Below are 14,321 nucleotides of genomic sequence, written 5' to 3' on the forward strand. Positions count from 1 at the left end.
GTGGAATCATAGTTAATGCCAATTTTTTTGATGCAGTGCATAGTTACCAGATCGACCTTGAGCAGTTGACCCCAAAGAAAAGTTGTCACTGAAGTTTAAAAACTTGTGAAAATTTTTAGTGAATGATGATGTTTTGTGAATGATGATGTTTTGGAAAAATTGTCACTTAGGTGAAAGGATGTTTTCTGGATTAATATGCAAGTACAAAGCACTGTATTATATGTTATTCTGTAAAGTTCTGTCAGTGTAAATTATCTAGTTTCTTTATCAAGCTTTTGTTCCACTATTGGGTTTGTTTTTCTAATAATTACTCGTGCAGCAATATACTGAGCAAGAAGCTGTAGATCTTATAATCAGGTAAAGTAGAAAAAGTTAACTACTTCATTATGCTTTCATCTTAGTATTTGTATATTTGATTTGTCTTCTTTGAACCAGCTTCAAGTCAAAAAGCCAGATCCTCTAGATAGCTGTTAAAAATAAGGTATTATTTGGTTTGTCAGTGATCTTAATATTTGGTAATATTTGGTCTTTGATGCTCACGACAGAGTTCCAACGCTGCATGATTACCTTGTTCAAGCAGATTGCTCGCTGCCTCAGTAGCTCGCATTTTCAGGTTTGTTTCATCATTGATATTCCTTCTTTTTAGTGTTCTATATTAAAAGGAAATACTAACTGTCGATGAGATTGTTATCCTCTTGCTTGAACATGAACCAAAGTATTAGTGTTCAAGCAGATTGTTCTATATTCCTTGCTTGATGTGTTTAAGGCATTCAAAGCTATTGGCCTCATCCGGTGGGTGGCTGTTCAGAAGACTGCTCGTGAGGGGATGCAGTGGGTTTCAATTGGCAATGAGGTGACATAGTAGGTTTCAACCGACAAAGAGGAACACATGAGGTGTTAAAGGCGGCAAGCGGTGGTGCAGTTCATAGGAGCATACCAGTAGTTTTGTTCTTTTTCGTGTGCCAGTTGGCAGATGGAATGAATTTTTTTTCCCTGTGCCAACCAGCATGGACAAAATTTAAAACTTCGAGGCTTCTAAAGTTGTTGGTCTCTTCCTGATCAATACTTTTAATCTTCCATCTTAACTAAGGTAATATTTCTTCGCCATTTCGTGTTCTGGTGTTTGGATTGCTATGGATGGAGAAGTTGTGCAATAATTCAGAGTGATGCCACCGTTGGGATTCGAGGTGATAAGTTGCAAATTTCTAGGCTAACCAAAACAATGTGGGTGCTTCTCATGTGGTGTGGTAGGATGTCTTAAAAAGAATAGGACAGTAAGATGAGTAATTTACTTTTTTTGATTGCTTGATCAGATGGCCTTTGGACAAATGCATAACCATAAAAGATGGATAATTCAGAATATTGGTTATTAGGGAGAAAGGTGATAGAGATCTCATTTACGATGAGCCACACAATCTTTTCAAGAAAATAAAGTTCTTATGTGCTTTATATTAACTTGGTTTTTCTCTAATGATTTCTATCTGTTTGTATTGCAGGTTCTAAAATATAGTAAGCATTGTAGAGTCTGTGACAAATGCGTTGATGGCTTTGATCATCATTGCAGGGTGAGGGTTTTCTCCATTCACAACCTTATATGTTTTGTTATCTTGTAGTAATATGCAGTATTCATCTTTCCTTGTAGTGGATCAATAACTGCATAGGAAGAAAAAATTACAAAAGGTTCTTCATCCTCATGGTGTTTGCTCTTCTCTTGGTAAGCACAAATATTTCCTACCATTCCAATAGTTGTATTCATTAATCATGCATAGTGATTGACACTATTTTCTTAGTGTAGATTTATCATCTGTGTGCATCAACTTAGAAGATACTATTTTCTTAGTACGTGAAGGACCTGATACATAGAATGCATTTTATGTCAGGTCCTTTTCATTCTGATTGACTATTGATTGGTCTCCATGCTTTGTGCACCTTGGGCCAGCTTATTCTGCAGTGGGCTGTTGGGATGCTTGTGCTGATACTGTGTTTTGTTGAGAGAAGGAGATTTTCTGCTGAAATTGTTTCAAAGCTGGGTAGTAGCTTTTCCTTGGCACCCTTTATCATTGTGGTGGTGAGTACTCAGAAGAGAAAATGAATGAAAATCACACATCATAATGAGGATTTTTCAAGGTTCTGATACTAATTTGATAATGTCTCTATAATGCAGGCTGTGTGCACTTTATTAGCCATGGTTGCTACTCTTCCAGTTGCACAACTTTTCTTCTTCCATATTCTTTTAATAAAAAAGGTACACTACTTTCATATTTCTACTTGTGACACAGCAAACACTACCAGTTACACAGCTCCTACATTTATATAAAACAAACCTATGTATCCGGTCAAATATCTCTATTTCAAGGAATATATCTTTTATATTTTCAAATTCTTTGCATTCATCCATACACTGAGCATTACTGAAACTTATTATCCAACTGAACTATTACAGCTTGTTATTTAACTGATAGATTTTCCATAGTGGAAAACAAATAGTAGAATTTGAACGATATGGTGTTGTTTATTCATCAATTCTGGAGAAAATTGACACTTTAACTAGCTCATGCTACTCTACATGGATGCGCTTACAGGGAATCAGCACCTATGATTACATTATTGCTTTGAGGAGCAAGATCAGGAGCAGGAGCAACTTGCTGTTGGTGGGCAGCAAAGTCCGCAAATGTCCCAAGTGAGCTCTTTTACTGGACTAAGCAGCACCAGTTCTTTCAATCAATTCCATCGCGGTGCATGGTGTACTCCGCCAAGATTATTCCTTGAGGATCAGGTATCATACTTTCATTATTTAGAAAGTTATTGTGAATGTAATTTACCATGGTTAAGATTATTTTTGAAAAACCTTTTAATAAGATTTTTTTTACTGTACGAGGCAAATCCATTTAATTAAAAGTTTTTTTTTGGTAAAAAAGCCTAGTTGTAAATCTTTATCAGCACTTCATTCATTTCTCCTTATTCATCATTATCGTATTTTTGAATAAAAATTGAAATAACAAATGTAATCCACTTGCTTATTGTACACTTGGTTCAATGGTTAGCGAACTTAGGTGTGTGCTGTTTGAATTTTGTTTTCATGCATTGACCTCTTTAGATGATTTGTTTCTTGTGAACCTATTTTGAAAGATGCAATATATCTTTTAATATGGGTAGTTAATGTTGTTATAATTAACCCGTTTTTATGGAATTTCGTGAACTAAGAATCTTGTACACTGCATGCGATTTCTTATTCAAGCTCTCGCTGGAAAGCTAACCAAAATCAACTTAGTTGATCATTAGCTATTCATAAATTGAACTGCATTCACATTTCCATTGCCAACTTCTGACTTCTGAGAATTTGATAGTAGGATAATGTCTACAGTTTGTTAATATATATATTTCCATGACGCATGGGTGTTGGAAGGGAATAGAATGTCGTCCTCGATTTTGGGACTGTGAATGTGTCATGTCAAGTTGAACTTTTACCTTGCTTCAGCTCAATTGTGTAAATAATTGTCAATCTCATGGTATAACTTAAGTTAGATTCTATTACAGAAATTCTAGTTCAAAATTAATTCTAGTTCAAAATTAATGTCAATAGCACTCGTTGCTTTTTCACGTTCGTTTAAAAACAATTGAGTAAAATGCAGCAGAATATAAGTTAAGTAAAAACAATTGCTAACATAGTTTATTTTTACTTGGTTCGGAGTCTACAGCTAGCACTCTCGCTTGGTTAATATATATGCTTAGAACTTGTAAAGACAGGTCAAACATTAATATGCTTGGTTAATATATCCATCTACAGCACTCCCGCTTTTTCCTTTAAATATGATTTTCATTTAGCACAGAACTAATGCCAATTTTTTTATTTTGATGCAGTGTTTAAAGAGCTTGAGTAGAAGTTGGCCCTAAAGAAAACTTGTCAGTTACGATATAAACACACTTACGGTATGAATTACATGTATATATAACATTGACATATTATTTAGTACGAGATTTACATGTATGAAAGTTTTCATACAAAATTTCTTGATTGCCTACAACCCCAGGTGTGCTGATGACAAGTTGAAGAAGATGGCTCTAAGAGTGATAGCTGAAAGCCTTTCAGAAGAAGAGATTGCTGGACTTAAAGAAGCAATTCCATGCGATGGACACCAACAACAGGGGTTAGTCAATGATGAGGTTTTGTAAAACTTGTGTGTTTGAAAAATTATTGTCATGAAGTTAAGGATAACTTGTATGATACAAATTTAATTTGTGGATCAATATGTATACATTTTGTTTGTATAATATAAAGTTTTATTTATTTGTTAAATAGTCTTCTTATAAAAATGATTGTGGTTGTGGATATTCAATTATATGTAAATTTTGAGTATTTTTTATAATTTTTGCTATTTAATTAAGAAAAACACTATTTTTTATAAATTTAAAAAGACAACGTTTTTAAGTAATAAAAGACAACGCTTAAAAAATAATGTCTTTGAGACCAACCACAACGCTTTTAAAGCGTTGTCTTTGATATGGGCATTTTTACAACAGCATCTTTAACAACGCTTTTTAAGAACGAATAGACAACGCTTAAAAAGCGTTGTCTTTGTGACCAACCACAACGCTTTTAAAGCGTTGTCTTTGATATGTGCATTTTTACAACAGCATCTATAACAACGCTTTTTAAGAACGAAAAGACAACGCTTAAAAAGCGTTGTCTTTGTGACCAACCACAACGCTTTTAAAGCGTTGTCTTTGATATGACTTTCTACAACACCATCTACAACATCACTTTTTAAGTACATACGACAACGCCAAAAAAGCGTTGTTGTTTAGCTTTTTTTCTTGTAGTGAGCGATGAGTTGTGGAAAAGATAAAGGAAAAAAGGAATTTATAAATAAACATTTCCTCACCTAAATGGGGTAGCCTAAACAGGCTTTCTATGAACCCCCGATTTATCCACTCAAACCCGTCGTACGATCTCCGAAAAATTCCTAGAAAATTTTTAAAAATTCCAGAAAAAAAATTCTATAAGGCTATTTCCCAAATAACCTTATTAATTAAATTTTTCAATATCTTACATTCTCCCCTACTAATAAAAATTTTGTCCCCAAATTTCTCTATAACCAACAGCAAGCACTAGAATATAACCAAACAGTATAAATGCTGAAAGGAACTCTAATCCACATACCCCATGTAAAAAGAGGGGGATATCGAGTCTGGATCGTATCCTCCAACTCCTAAGTAGCCTCTGTTGGTTAGTCCTAGGAAGATCATACCGGTTCCACTGTACAAAAATTTTATACAAGTGTCGAACCTTTCCTAATAACTTATTGTGTTCTTTAGAAGTTAAATTAGGAATCGCAAACGGAACTTAACATTATTGATTCCAAATTTAACTTATTTGTTCTTAATGGTTTAGATTTGGATCGCAAGCAAAACTTAACACTATTGATCCAAATCAGCCTATGTTATAAAGTTAATTAAATATTTATTTCTAAAATCGGCTCCCAGGTCAAACATGGCGAGGCACTAGGCCTTCTTGGGTATGGGATCATCCACCACTGCCTCGACAAAGCCTTTAATAGAAATTCAATATTTAATTTCCCAAAATAACATTAGGTTTAACCGAAAAGAACAATCGAATTACAAATTCAAAAAACAAAAAAAACACAACTCGAATTACAAATTCAAAAAACTAGAATCTAATGCCTCTTGTATTTGGAATTCATACAAAGAAAAATAACTAGCATGATGTGGAAGAAAATTACTAGTTATACCTCTTCTTCGTAAGCTAATAACCTCGAGATCTTCTGCCGTATTCCTCGCCTCCTCTTAGACGTTGTGTGGGTAACGATCCTCCAAGATGAACACCACCCAAAGAGCTTCTCCTCCTCTAAGTTTCGGCCACCACCACCACCAAGGAGCAAAAGAGAGCAAAGGGAAAAGAGAGGGAGAGAGGGCCGACCACAATGAGGAACTCCACCAAGAGAATAAGAATTGATGTGTCATGAGGTCTCTCCTCCCCTTCTTTTATATTACTTGCCTAAGGCAAATAAGGAAAGATTTTTTACAAAAATTAAAATCTTCTTCTTGTTTTCCTTTTCCCTTTTATTTTTCCTTTTCTTTCCTCTTGATTGAATCAATCACCAATTATAGATTGGATGATGATTTAATTTGGCCGGCCCCTTGCTTGGGCACCAAGCAAGGGTGGCCGACCCCTTAAAAAGGAAAGAAATAATTTTTTATAAAATTTTATAAAAGAAGAAATCCTCTTATAAAATTTTACAAGCTCGCTTACCTATTGTGGATGTTAAAAAAGGAAAATTTTAAAAATTAAAACCAAATTTTAAAATTTAAAACTTCTCTTCTAAAATTTCCTTTTTTAACATGGTTACAAAAATAGAAAATTTACAATTTTAAAACTTCTCTTCCTTTTTCCTTAAAACCATGAGGATAGTTAAAAAAGGAAAGTTTTAAAACTTTTAAATTTTCTTTTAAACCATGTGGCCTAATTCAAATAAGGAAAGTTTTATATTTTAAAATCTCTCTTTTAAAACTTGTAGATATCTACAAAGAGAAGACTTTAAAAATTCAAAACACCCCTCCTTATTTGAAATATGTGGCCGGCACCCTTCAAACTTCTTGTGACCGGCCACCTTAAGGAGATTATGGCCGACCCCTTTGGCTTGGTCACCAAGCCATGGGCCGACCCCTTCTTGGACACCAAGATGGGCTTTTCATGAGTGGATTAAAGGCATTAATGAGGCTACAATAGAGACCTAGAGGCGAAATTGGTTTTGGCCTTTCGACGAGCTTGAGTATCCCGTGTTCGCCCCGAACACACAACTCAAGTTCATCAATAATAACTCATTCCACTGGAGAGTTATTATTGCACTACCACACCAATCCCAAATTACATTATGGGCTCCTTCTTATCATGAGTGTGTTAGTCTCCCTGTGTTTAAGATAACAAATGTCCACTAATTAAGTAAGTTACTGACAACTCACTTAATTAATATCTAGCTCCAAGGGTAGTACCACTCAACCTCATTGTCATGTCGGACTAAGTCTACCTGCAGGGTTTAACATGACAATCCTTATGAGCTCCTCTTGGGGGGATTATTAACCTAGATAACTAGGACACAATTTCCTTCTATAATCAACAACACACACTACAAGTAATATCATTTCCCAACTTATCGGGCCTATTGATTTATCGAGTTAAATCTCACCCTTTGATTAGTTAAAGAAATAAATACTAAATATATGTGCTTGTTATTATATTAGGATTAAGAGCACACACTTCCATAATAACTAAGGTCTCGTTCTTTTATTAAGTCAGTATAAAAAGAACTTACCTTAAATGGTCCTACTCAATACAGTTAGAGTGTACTAGTGTAATTTATTAGTCAAGATAAACTAATACCTAATTACACTACGATTATTCCAATGGTTTGTTCCTTTCCATCTTAGTCGTGAGATACTGTTTATAATTTATAAAGAATTGATAACATCATCTTCTGTGTGTGACACCACACACCATGTTATCCACAGTATAAATTAATTGAACAACTACACTTAGCATATAAATGTAGGTATTTGACCATTGTGATTCTTTAGTTCTAAATAAATGTTTATACAAAAGCTAGGCTTTTAGTATACACTCTAATAGCCTCCTCATCAGAATGATACTGCCATCCGACTTTGACCAGCCGGGCAGTCTTGTTCCACAGCTAATGCTCTCTACAGTCCAGAATCCGTACCGGAACCTCCTCGTAAGTAACGTCAGGCTGAATAGAACTAATATATTTGACAGAACATGTGCTGGGTCGGATATATATCTCCTCAACATAGATACATGTAATACATCATGAATGCTAGCTAAAGATGATGGTAGCGCCAGATAGTAAGCTACTGCTCTAATCCTCTCTAAGATCTGGAACGACCCAATATATCGTGGAGCTAGCTTACCTCGAAGACCAAATCTCTTCACCCCTTTTGTGTGTTAAACTCTCAGAAATACATGGTATCCGTCTCCGATCTGCATAACTCTTCTGACGATCCTGCCTCTAACATCCTCCGTTTGATAGTGCAAACTAACTCTGCCTCCTGCTAACCTCGATGACCAATGTGATCCTGGGAGGTACAGGATCATTTTCAGTTTACTAGGGACTTTCATAGTCAGATTATAGGGTTCAATCAGGACTATGAGGTTGACCATGAAAGAATGAGGAATTTTATGGATGATATGGATATTACTAGACAACAAGTAAATACCCTTTATCAATATCATCAACACCTTGGCCATCTTCCTAGTATGCCTAGATTTTCCTCCGGCACACATCAGGGACCCTCTTATCCCCCACCCCCACCACCGTATTGATTTCATCGGGACGATGAAAAGTTTAAGTCGGGAGTGTTGTGTCTACACAACCTAAGTCGAGTTGAGTTTTTCTTTTCGTTCTGCATATTTTATTAGTCTGCTTTGTTTATTCACATTTTATTAGTTTCATATTTCTATTTGTATCTCATTTGCACTGTCTTACTTATAAAAAAAATAGTTTTGAGGTATATTTGACAACATCAAACCTTCTACTTTTTCTGCTACTTGTCCGATAGCAAGATGTCTAGCATTTTCTTAGTTCATGTGTTGTCAGGATAGTGTTAGTATGTTTGGTGTATCTTCTTTCTCTATCTTTAGTAGCATGAAATAAGCTAAGTATTGTATGGAGTTTGCTATAAGTATTGGCCTAACCTTAAGGATCTTATTTTCACTACACATAAGTACTTAAGCTTGAATAGTAGAGATATTTTTGAAATAGTTATGATTCATCAAAACTATTTAGTACTTTTGTTCCCATGGTGATTCCTTATTTACATTTTGGTTACTGGATGACCTCGGATCATGGAAGCTTATTTGAAAAAAATCTAAATCCCATACATATGCATCTCGCATTTGTGATTAGTGCCTCTATAGCACCAAGAAAAAAAATTGAATAAGGGATAAAAAATAGTTATCGTGAATAGAAACTAATAATTCACCCCTTTGAGACCGAGTTAGATTACTGGGGAAATAAATGTTATGTTTCTCTTGATTCCGAGTAGTATCCTTTGAGACCTTGTGTAATTTAAGGAAAACGAACCAAGTGTGTGGCAAATAAGTGTCTATCACCAGGAATATTAGGAACTCAATTGTATGATAACTTAACAAGGACTGAGAATTGAAACTTGAAAAGTTTGAGTTACTTATTACACCGAGCACAAAGAACTTATGATTAGGTCATACTTAAATTACTCGACAATCGTGCTTATCAATGAAACTAGTTGATAGAGTTAGGCGAATGCACTAGGGATTATAAAACACTGTCAGGAGATCATGAACATAGTCTGTAGTATTTTTCTTGAGGACAAGCAAAGGTTCAAGTCTGGGGGTGTGATGTGCGTAAATGTTATGATCGTTTATGGATGTTTTACCGCACATTCACTTGCTTTATATGCATATATTCTTTGCATGATCATCTCTTTTATCATATACTCATCATATATACTCTTTTGTTCAGATATCTGCTCTTTGTTTAGTTTTGTGTTGATAGGGACAACTTTCGGAGCAAAAATAGCGATTGTCGACACATCGGAACGAGCCAAGAACACGGTCATGCAACCTCGCACGACTGTGTGACCAAACAGAAGAGGAGCAGTGCACGGCCATTCAACTCTTGCACGGTTGTGTGGCCAACCATAGGAGAATTTTTGCATGGCCATGCAATCCTGCATGGGCGTGCCCTCCCCCCCACGACCGAAGCCAAGCAACGAATGGTCGTGCAATCCTGCACGGTCGTGCCCTAGAAGTCGAGCCCCAGATCCACACGATCGTGCCAATTGGCATGGCTGTACAGCACGGCCAAAGACAAAAGAAGACACGGTTGTGCCATATTGGCACGACCGTGCAGTGCGGCGCCGAGCCCTAGCCTATAAATAAGGTTTTTAACCCTTCTCTAGGGGAGCCATCGGGGGGAGCCGTCAAGGAAGCGAGCCGTCAAAGGGAGATTCACCTTGGTGCCATTTCATGCCGTCCAAGACCTCCGTCCAACGATCCTCCATCACTACATCGACTCCAGAAGCAAAGGAATAGATCCGAAGATCACTCGTTGTCGTTGGATAAGCATCCTTTCTCTTTCTCTCTTCGTGTTTTGAGATTGTATGCTTAGATACATTATGCCTTCAGGTTTTTCTCCGACGTCTATGGAGTCGAATCCTTGTTCTAGGATGAGGGAGTAGTTGTGGATTGATTTTGATGTAAGACTCACATTTATGCCTCTATTCATTGGATGATTTCGCTTGCTTTGTTTGGACTATTATGCATGCCTGTTGCGTATTAATTGATTGTGTAAGAATTGCTAACCTCATAGAGAGAGTATTTTAGATCGTACACCCGAGGGGCCCTAGTGACAGGGGTAACCCGTTCATGGACATCTAGGGTACTTCCTTAAAAGGAGAGGCAACTTTTCCACAAGGAAGTAAGAGACCAAACTAAGCTCCTTATTTCTATCCTTAATGACACCAATTAGAGTTACGTTCTTGTGATCTACCGAGGCGCCCTAGTGACAGGGGTTAACCGTAACAGGATTTCATAGGGATCTTCTCTATTTTGTACTTAAGGATAGTTACTTTAGCTTCCGGCGAATGCATGCTGATGGACAATGAGTAAAGGATAGAATGTGATACATCAATACCACCACAATGAAACCGAACTCCTAGAACTCTTCATAAACCAAGTCAATTACCTCATCTTTGCTAGTTCTCATTTCTGCTTCCCAATCCCTTTTCTTTAGATAACTTACAACCATCGGTAGTTTAGCTAATCCTAAGTGAACCATCGCTAGTGCTTATAACCAGTCCTCGTGGGATCGATAATCTTTATTACTGACGACGAATCCGTGCACTTGCGGAATCGTAACAAGTTTTTGACACCATTGTCGGGGACTGCATCTATAACATTAGCAAAAATCATATTGGGTTAGATTAGATTATGTTTTTAGTTTGGTTTTTCTTTATTTTCTACATTTTATTAAAATGTTTTAAAAAATAATAATATTATTTTAACTCTTTTCTTTGCTTTACTTCATTTTATTTTATTTCATTCAAAATATTCCATATCTTATTTTTGCATGCAAAGAGCTAATCTTTCAGGATAACTTCTACCGTTCGATCCAGAGATTGATAGGACTTTCCTGAGAAGAAGAAACCTACAGAAAGCATTTCAAGCCGCACAAGAATCTTCAGAAATGGCTGACAAACTGTTGAAGGACTACGCAGCACCTTATGCACGAAGGGTTAGGTCTAGCATCACTTGGCCACCAATCGAAGCCAATAATTTTGAAATCAAGCCTGCAATGATCCACATGGTTCAGCAGAATCAATTCGGAGGAGGACCACATGATGATCCAAATCACCACTTATAGCTTTTCTACAAGATTTGCGATACTATAGTGAATGGGGTCCCTCCAGAATCAGTAAGGCTACTACTTTTTAGATTCTCCCTGAAAGACAGAGCCAAGTAGTGGCTAAATTCTCTTCCAGTAAACAACAGATCGTCTTGGGAGCAGTGTGAGCAGAAATTTCTAGACTAGCTCTACCCACCAAGAAAACTACCTACATGAGGAATTTGATCGCAAGCTTCAAACAGATAGACTCAGAATCATTATTTGAAGCCTGGGATAGATTCAAAAGTATGCTGAGACAGTGCCCCCATCATGGTCTTGAGAAATGGTTAGTCCTACACACATTCTACAATGGAATCAACTATCACACAAAGGTATCCCTCGATTCCGTAGCAGGAGGAGCATTAATAAACAAGAGCCTTGATGAAGCTAAAGAGATCATAGAGAATGTGGCAAAGAACCACCATCAGTGGGCAACTGAAAGATCTGGTAGTTCTTTCTTAGGGAATCCAATAAAGGCGTCAGGAAAATTCGACGTAGATGCAGTCATACTCATGTCTCCAAAGCTGAACGCTCTGACCAAGAAGTTTGAAGCCATGGGAAACAACACGGTCAATGCAAAAGTTTGTGTTTGTGAAACTTGCTGAAGTACAGAGCATGCTCAAGATACTTGCCCCCTAGGGCCAATACAAGTACAGATAAACCTACTTGAGCAGTGCGATGCGATAGTCAGTTACAACCAAAAGTAGAACAATCCGTACTCTAACACATACAACCCTGGATGGAGGAACCACCCAAATTTCTCATACCAGAATAATCAAGACCAAGGACGAGCAAAATAAAGCTATCAACCTGGGCAACAGAGCTACCCATCTGGACAACAGACTTATCAACAACAACAACCCTCACAACTATCCAGAATCAAAAAGATGCTTGAAGAAGCTCTCTTAGAGCAAAAAGAGATGAAGAATGAGATCAAGCAATTGACTCAAAGGCTGGAAAATTTTGAAAAACACCAGAAGATGCAAGACAGCCTGATAGCCCAGTCTTTTTCAAAAGCACAGGGAACATTTCTAGGAAAGTCAAATATAAATCGAGTGGAACATTGCAACCGCATCAAGCTAAGGAGCGGACGAATTTTGGGAGACCCCCAAATCACTACTCAGAAGGAACCTGACTCAGGGGAAGAGACCTCTCCCCTAATATCCAATCAGATCCAGAACAGGGATGGAGAGGAGATCACCAAGAAAGTTAAAGGAACTCTTCAAATTCCCCCCACAAAGTTAGACAATTCCTTTTCCTCAAAAACTGATAACATTCCAAAAGGCTGAAGAGTTCAACCAATTCTTGAAGAAGATTAAGGAAATTTGCGTAGAAGTACCACTGATAGATGCACTGCACCAAATGCCAAAGCTCGTAAAATTTTTAAAGGGAATTTTATCTAACATGAGGCAGAAGGGTGACTTCGAGACTCTAGCATTAACAGAAAATTGCAGCGCTCTACTTATGGTAAATATTCCACCAAAACTTCAGGATCCAGGGAGTTTTACCATACCTTGCAAAATTGGGTCTGAACTCATACAGAAAGCCTTGTGTGACTTGGGAGCTAGTGTTAGCCTACTATCGTACTCCTTATGTAAGAAGCTAGGACTCCAGAACATTAAACTAACTACTATGGCATTGTAATTAGCTGATCATTCATGTAGATACCCGATGGGAATAGTGGAAGGCGTGCCAGTAGAAGTAGGTGGATGCATCATCCCCACAGATTTCATTATCCTGGATATGGAGGAGAATCCCAAGATATCGATCATCCTTGGAAGACCATTCCTTGCCACAGCTGAAGCCCTCATTGATGTGAAAAGTCACAAGTTATCCTTGGAGATCGACAAAGAAAGGATTGAATTTGATTTATCTGATTCTTCTATCTGCGACCCCTCTTCTAAGGAAAATTCTAGTAAGATGAATATACGTAAAGTCGAAGAGTGCAGTTTCCATGAGAGGTCCCCTCCAGCGAGTAATAAGAAATACATTTGTCCTGCATGAGCAAATCTAAAGGTGCAGACTAGAGCATTAATCCTAGGACGATAGCTGAGCTTCCATGGGTTTAGTCCACACTAACTGAAACAGGGTCGAGATAAAGACCTAAAATAAGCACTTCTTGGGAGGCAACCCAAGGGTTTTTCATTTTAGTTCATCATTCCATTTATCGTTTCATTTCTTTAGTAAGTTCAAGTCAAGTAATTTTCTTATTTCTTTATTTTTGGGTGTTCATTTTTAGGATGTGCAGAGCCTCCATGAGCTGGCCATGAGTGATTCATGGGTGTGGAGGCGTCAGAGGAACCAAAATGGTGAAGGGTTAGTTGTCGTGTACTTAAAGGAGTCGGCCATGTGACCCCACACGACCGTGCAAAACCGGCAGAGGGACAAAGGTCATAGGTCGTGCAACCTTGTACGGCCGTGTGGCCTATGCAGAGAAGAGAAAGACACCGACCGTGCCATTTGGCACAGTCGTGCAAGAGGACCAGTGGAGAAAGAGATACCGGTCGTGCCAATTGGTACGGCCGTGAGATCATTGCAGAGAGGAAGAAGGCACTGGCCGTGCCAACCGGCACGGCCATGCGACTTTGGCCGAAGGGAGAAAAAAGGGGGTCGTGCCAATTGACACGGCTGTGCAGAACCCCACCTAATTCGGTCGTGTCTATAAGACACGGTCGTGCCCCTTCCCTTGTGCGCCGCCTACTCCTCCAAAAGCCCTAATTTCCATCTCCTTCTCTCCCAAAAGTTTTCTCCTCCCCACTACACCTCATCAAACCCCAAATCCCTACCTCTAAAGTTTATTTTTCCTTAGATCTACATCTAGATTTAACACTTCTTCAAGCCTTCTCCTCTTCCATCCTCAAGATC

The 14,321-nt window shown here is 37.7% G+C and overlaps 1 protein-coding gene and 1 pseudogene across 1 annotated transcript; one reads left to right on the forward strand and one right to left on the reverse strand.

The window, feature by feature from the left end:
- Positions 1–1,345: 1,345 nt before the first annotated feature.
- Positions 1,346–2,684, forward strand: LOC121986611 (probable protein S-acyltransferase 22). Its single transcript, XM_042540565.1, has 6 exons — positions 1,346–1,381; positions 1,497–1,565; positions 1,643–1,714; positions 1,940–2,068; positions 2,165–2,245; positions 2,583–2,684. Exons 1-6 carry the CDS (start codon positions 1,346–1,348, stop codon positions 2,682–2,684), a joined length of 489 nt encoding a protein of 162 aa, XP_042396499.1.
- Positions 2,685–11,661: 8,977 nt separating this feature from the next.
- LOC121988136 lies at positions 11,662–11,733 on the reverse strand (annotated as a pseudogene).
- Between the last annotated feature and the right edge of the window lie 2,588 nt (positions 11,734–14,321).

The sequence above is a fragment of the Zingiber officinale genome, chromosome 5B (genome assembly GCF_018446385.1).
Source record: "Zingiber officinale cultivar Zhangliang chromosome 5B, Zo_v1.1, whole genome shotgun sequence".
NCBI classification, from domain to species: Eukaryota; Viridiplantae; Streptophyta; class Magnoliopsida; order Zingiberales; family Zingiberaceae; genus Zingiber; species Zingiber officinale.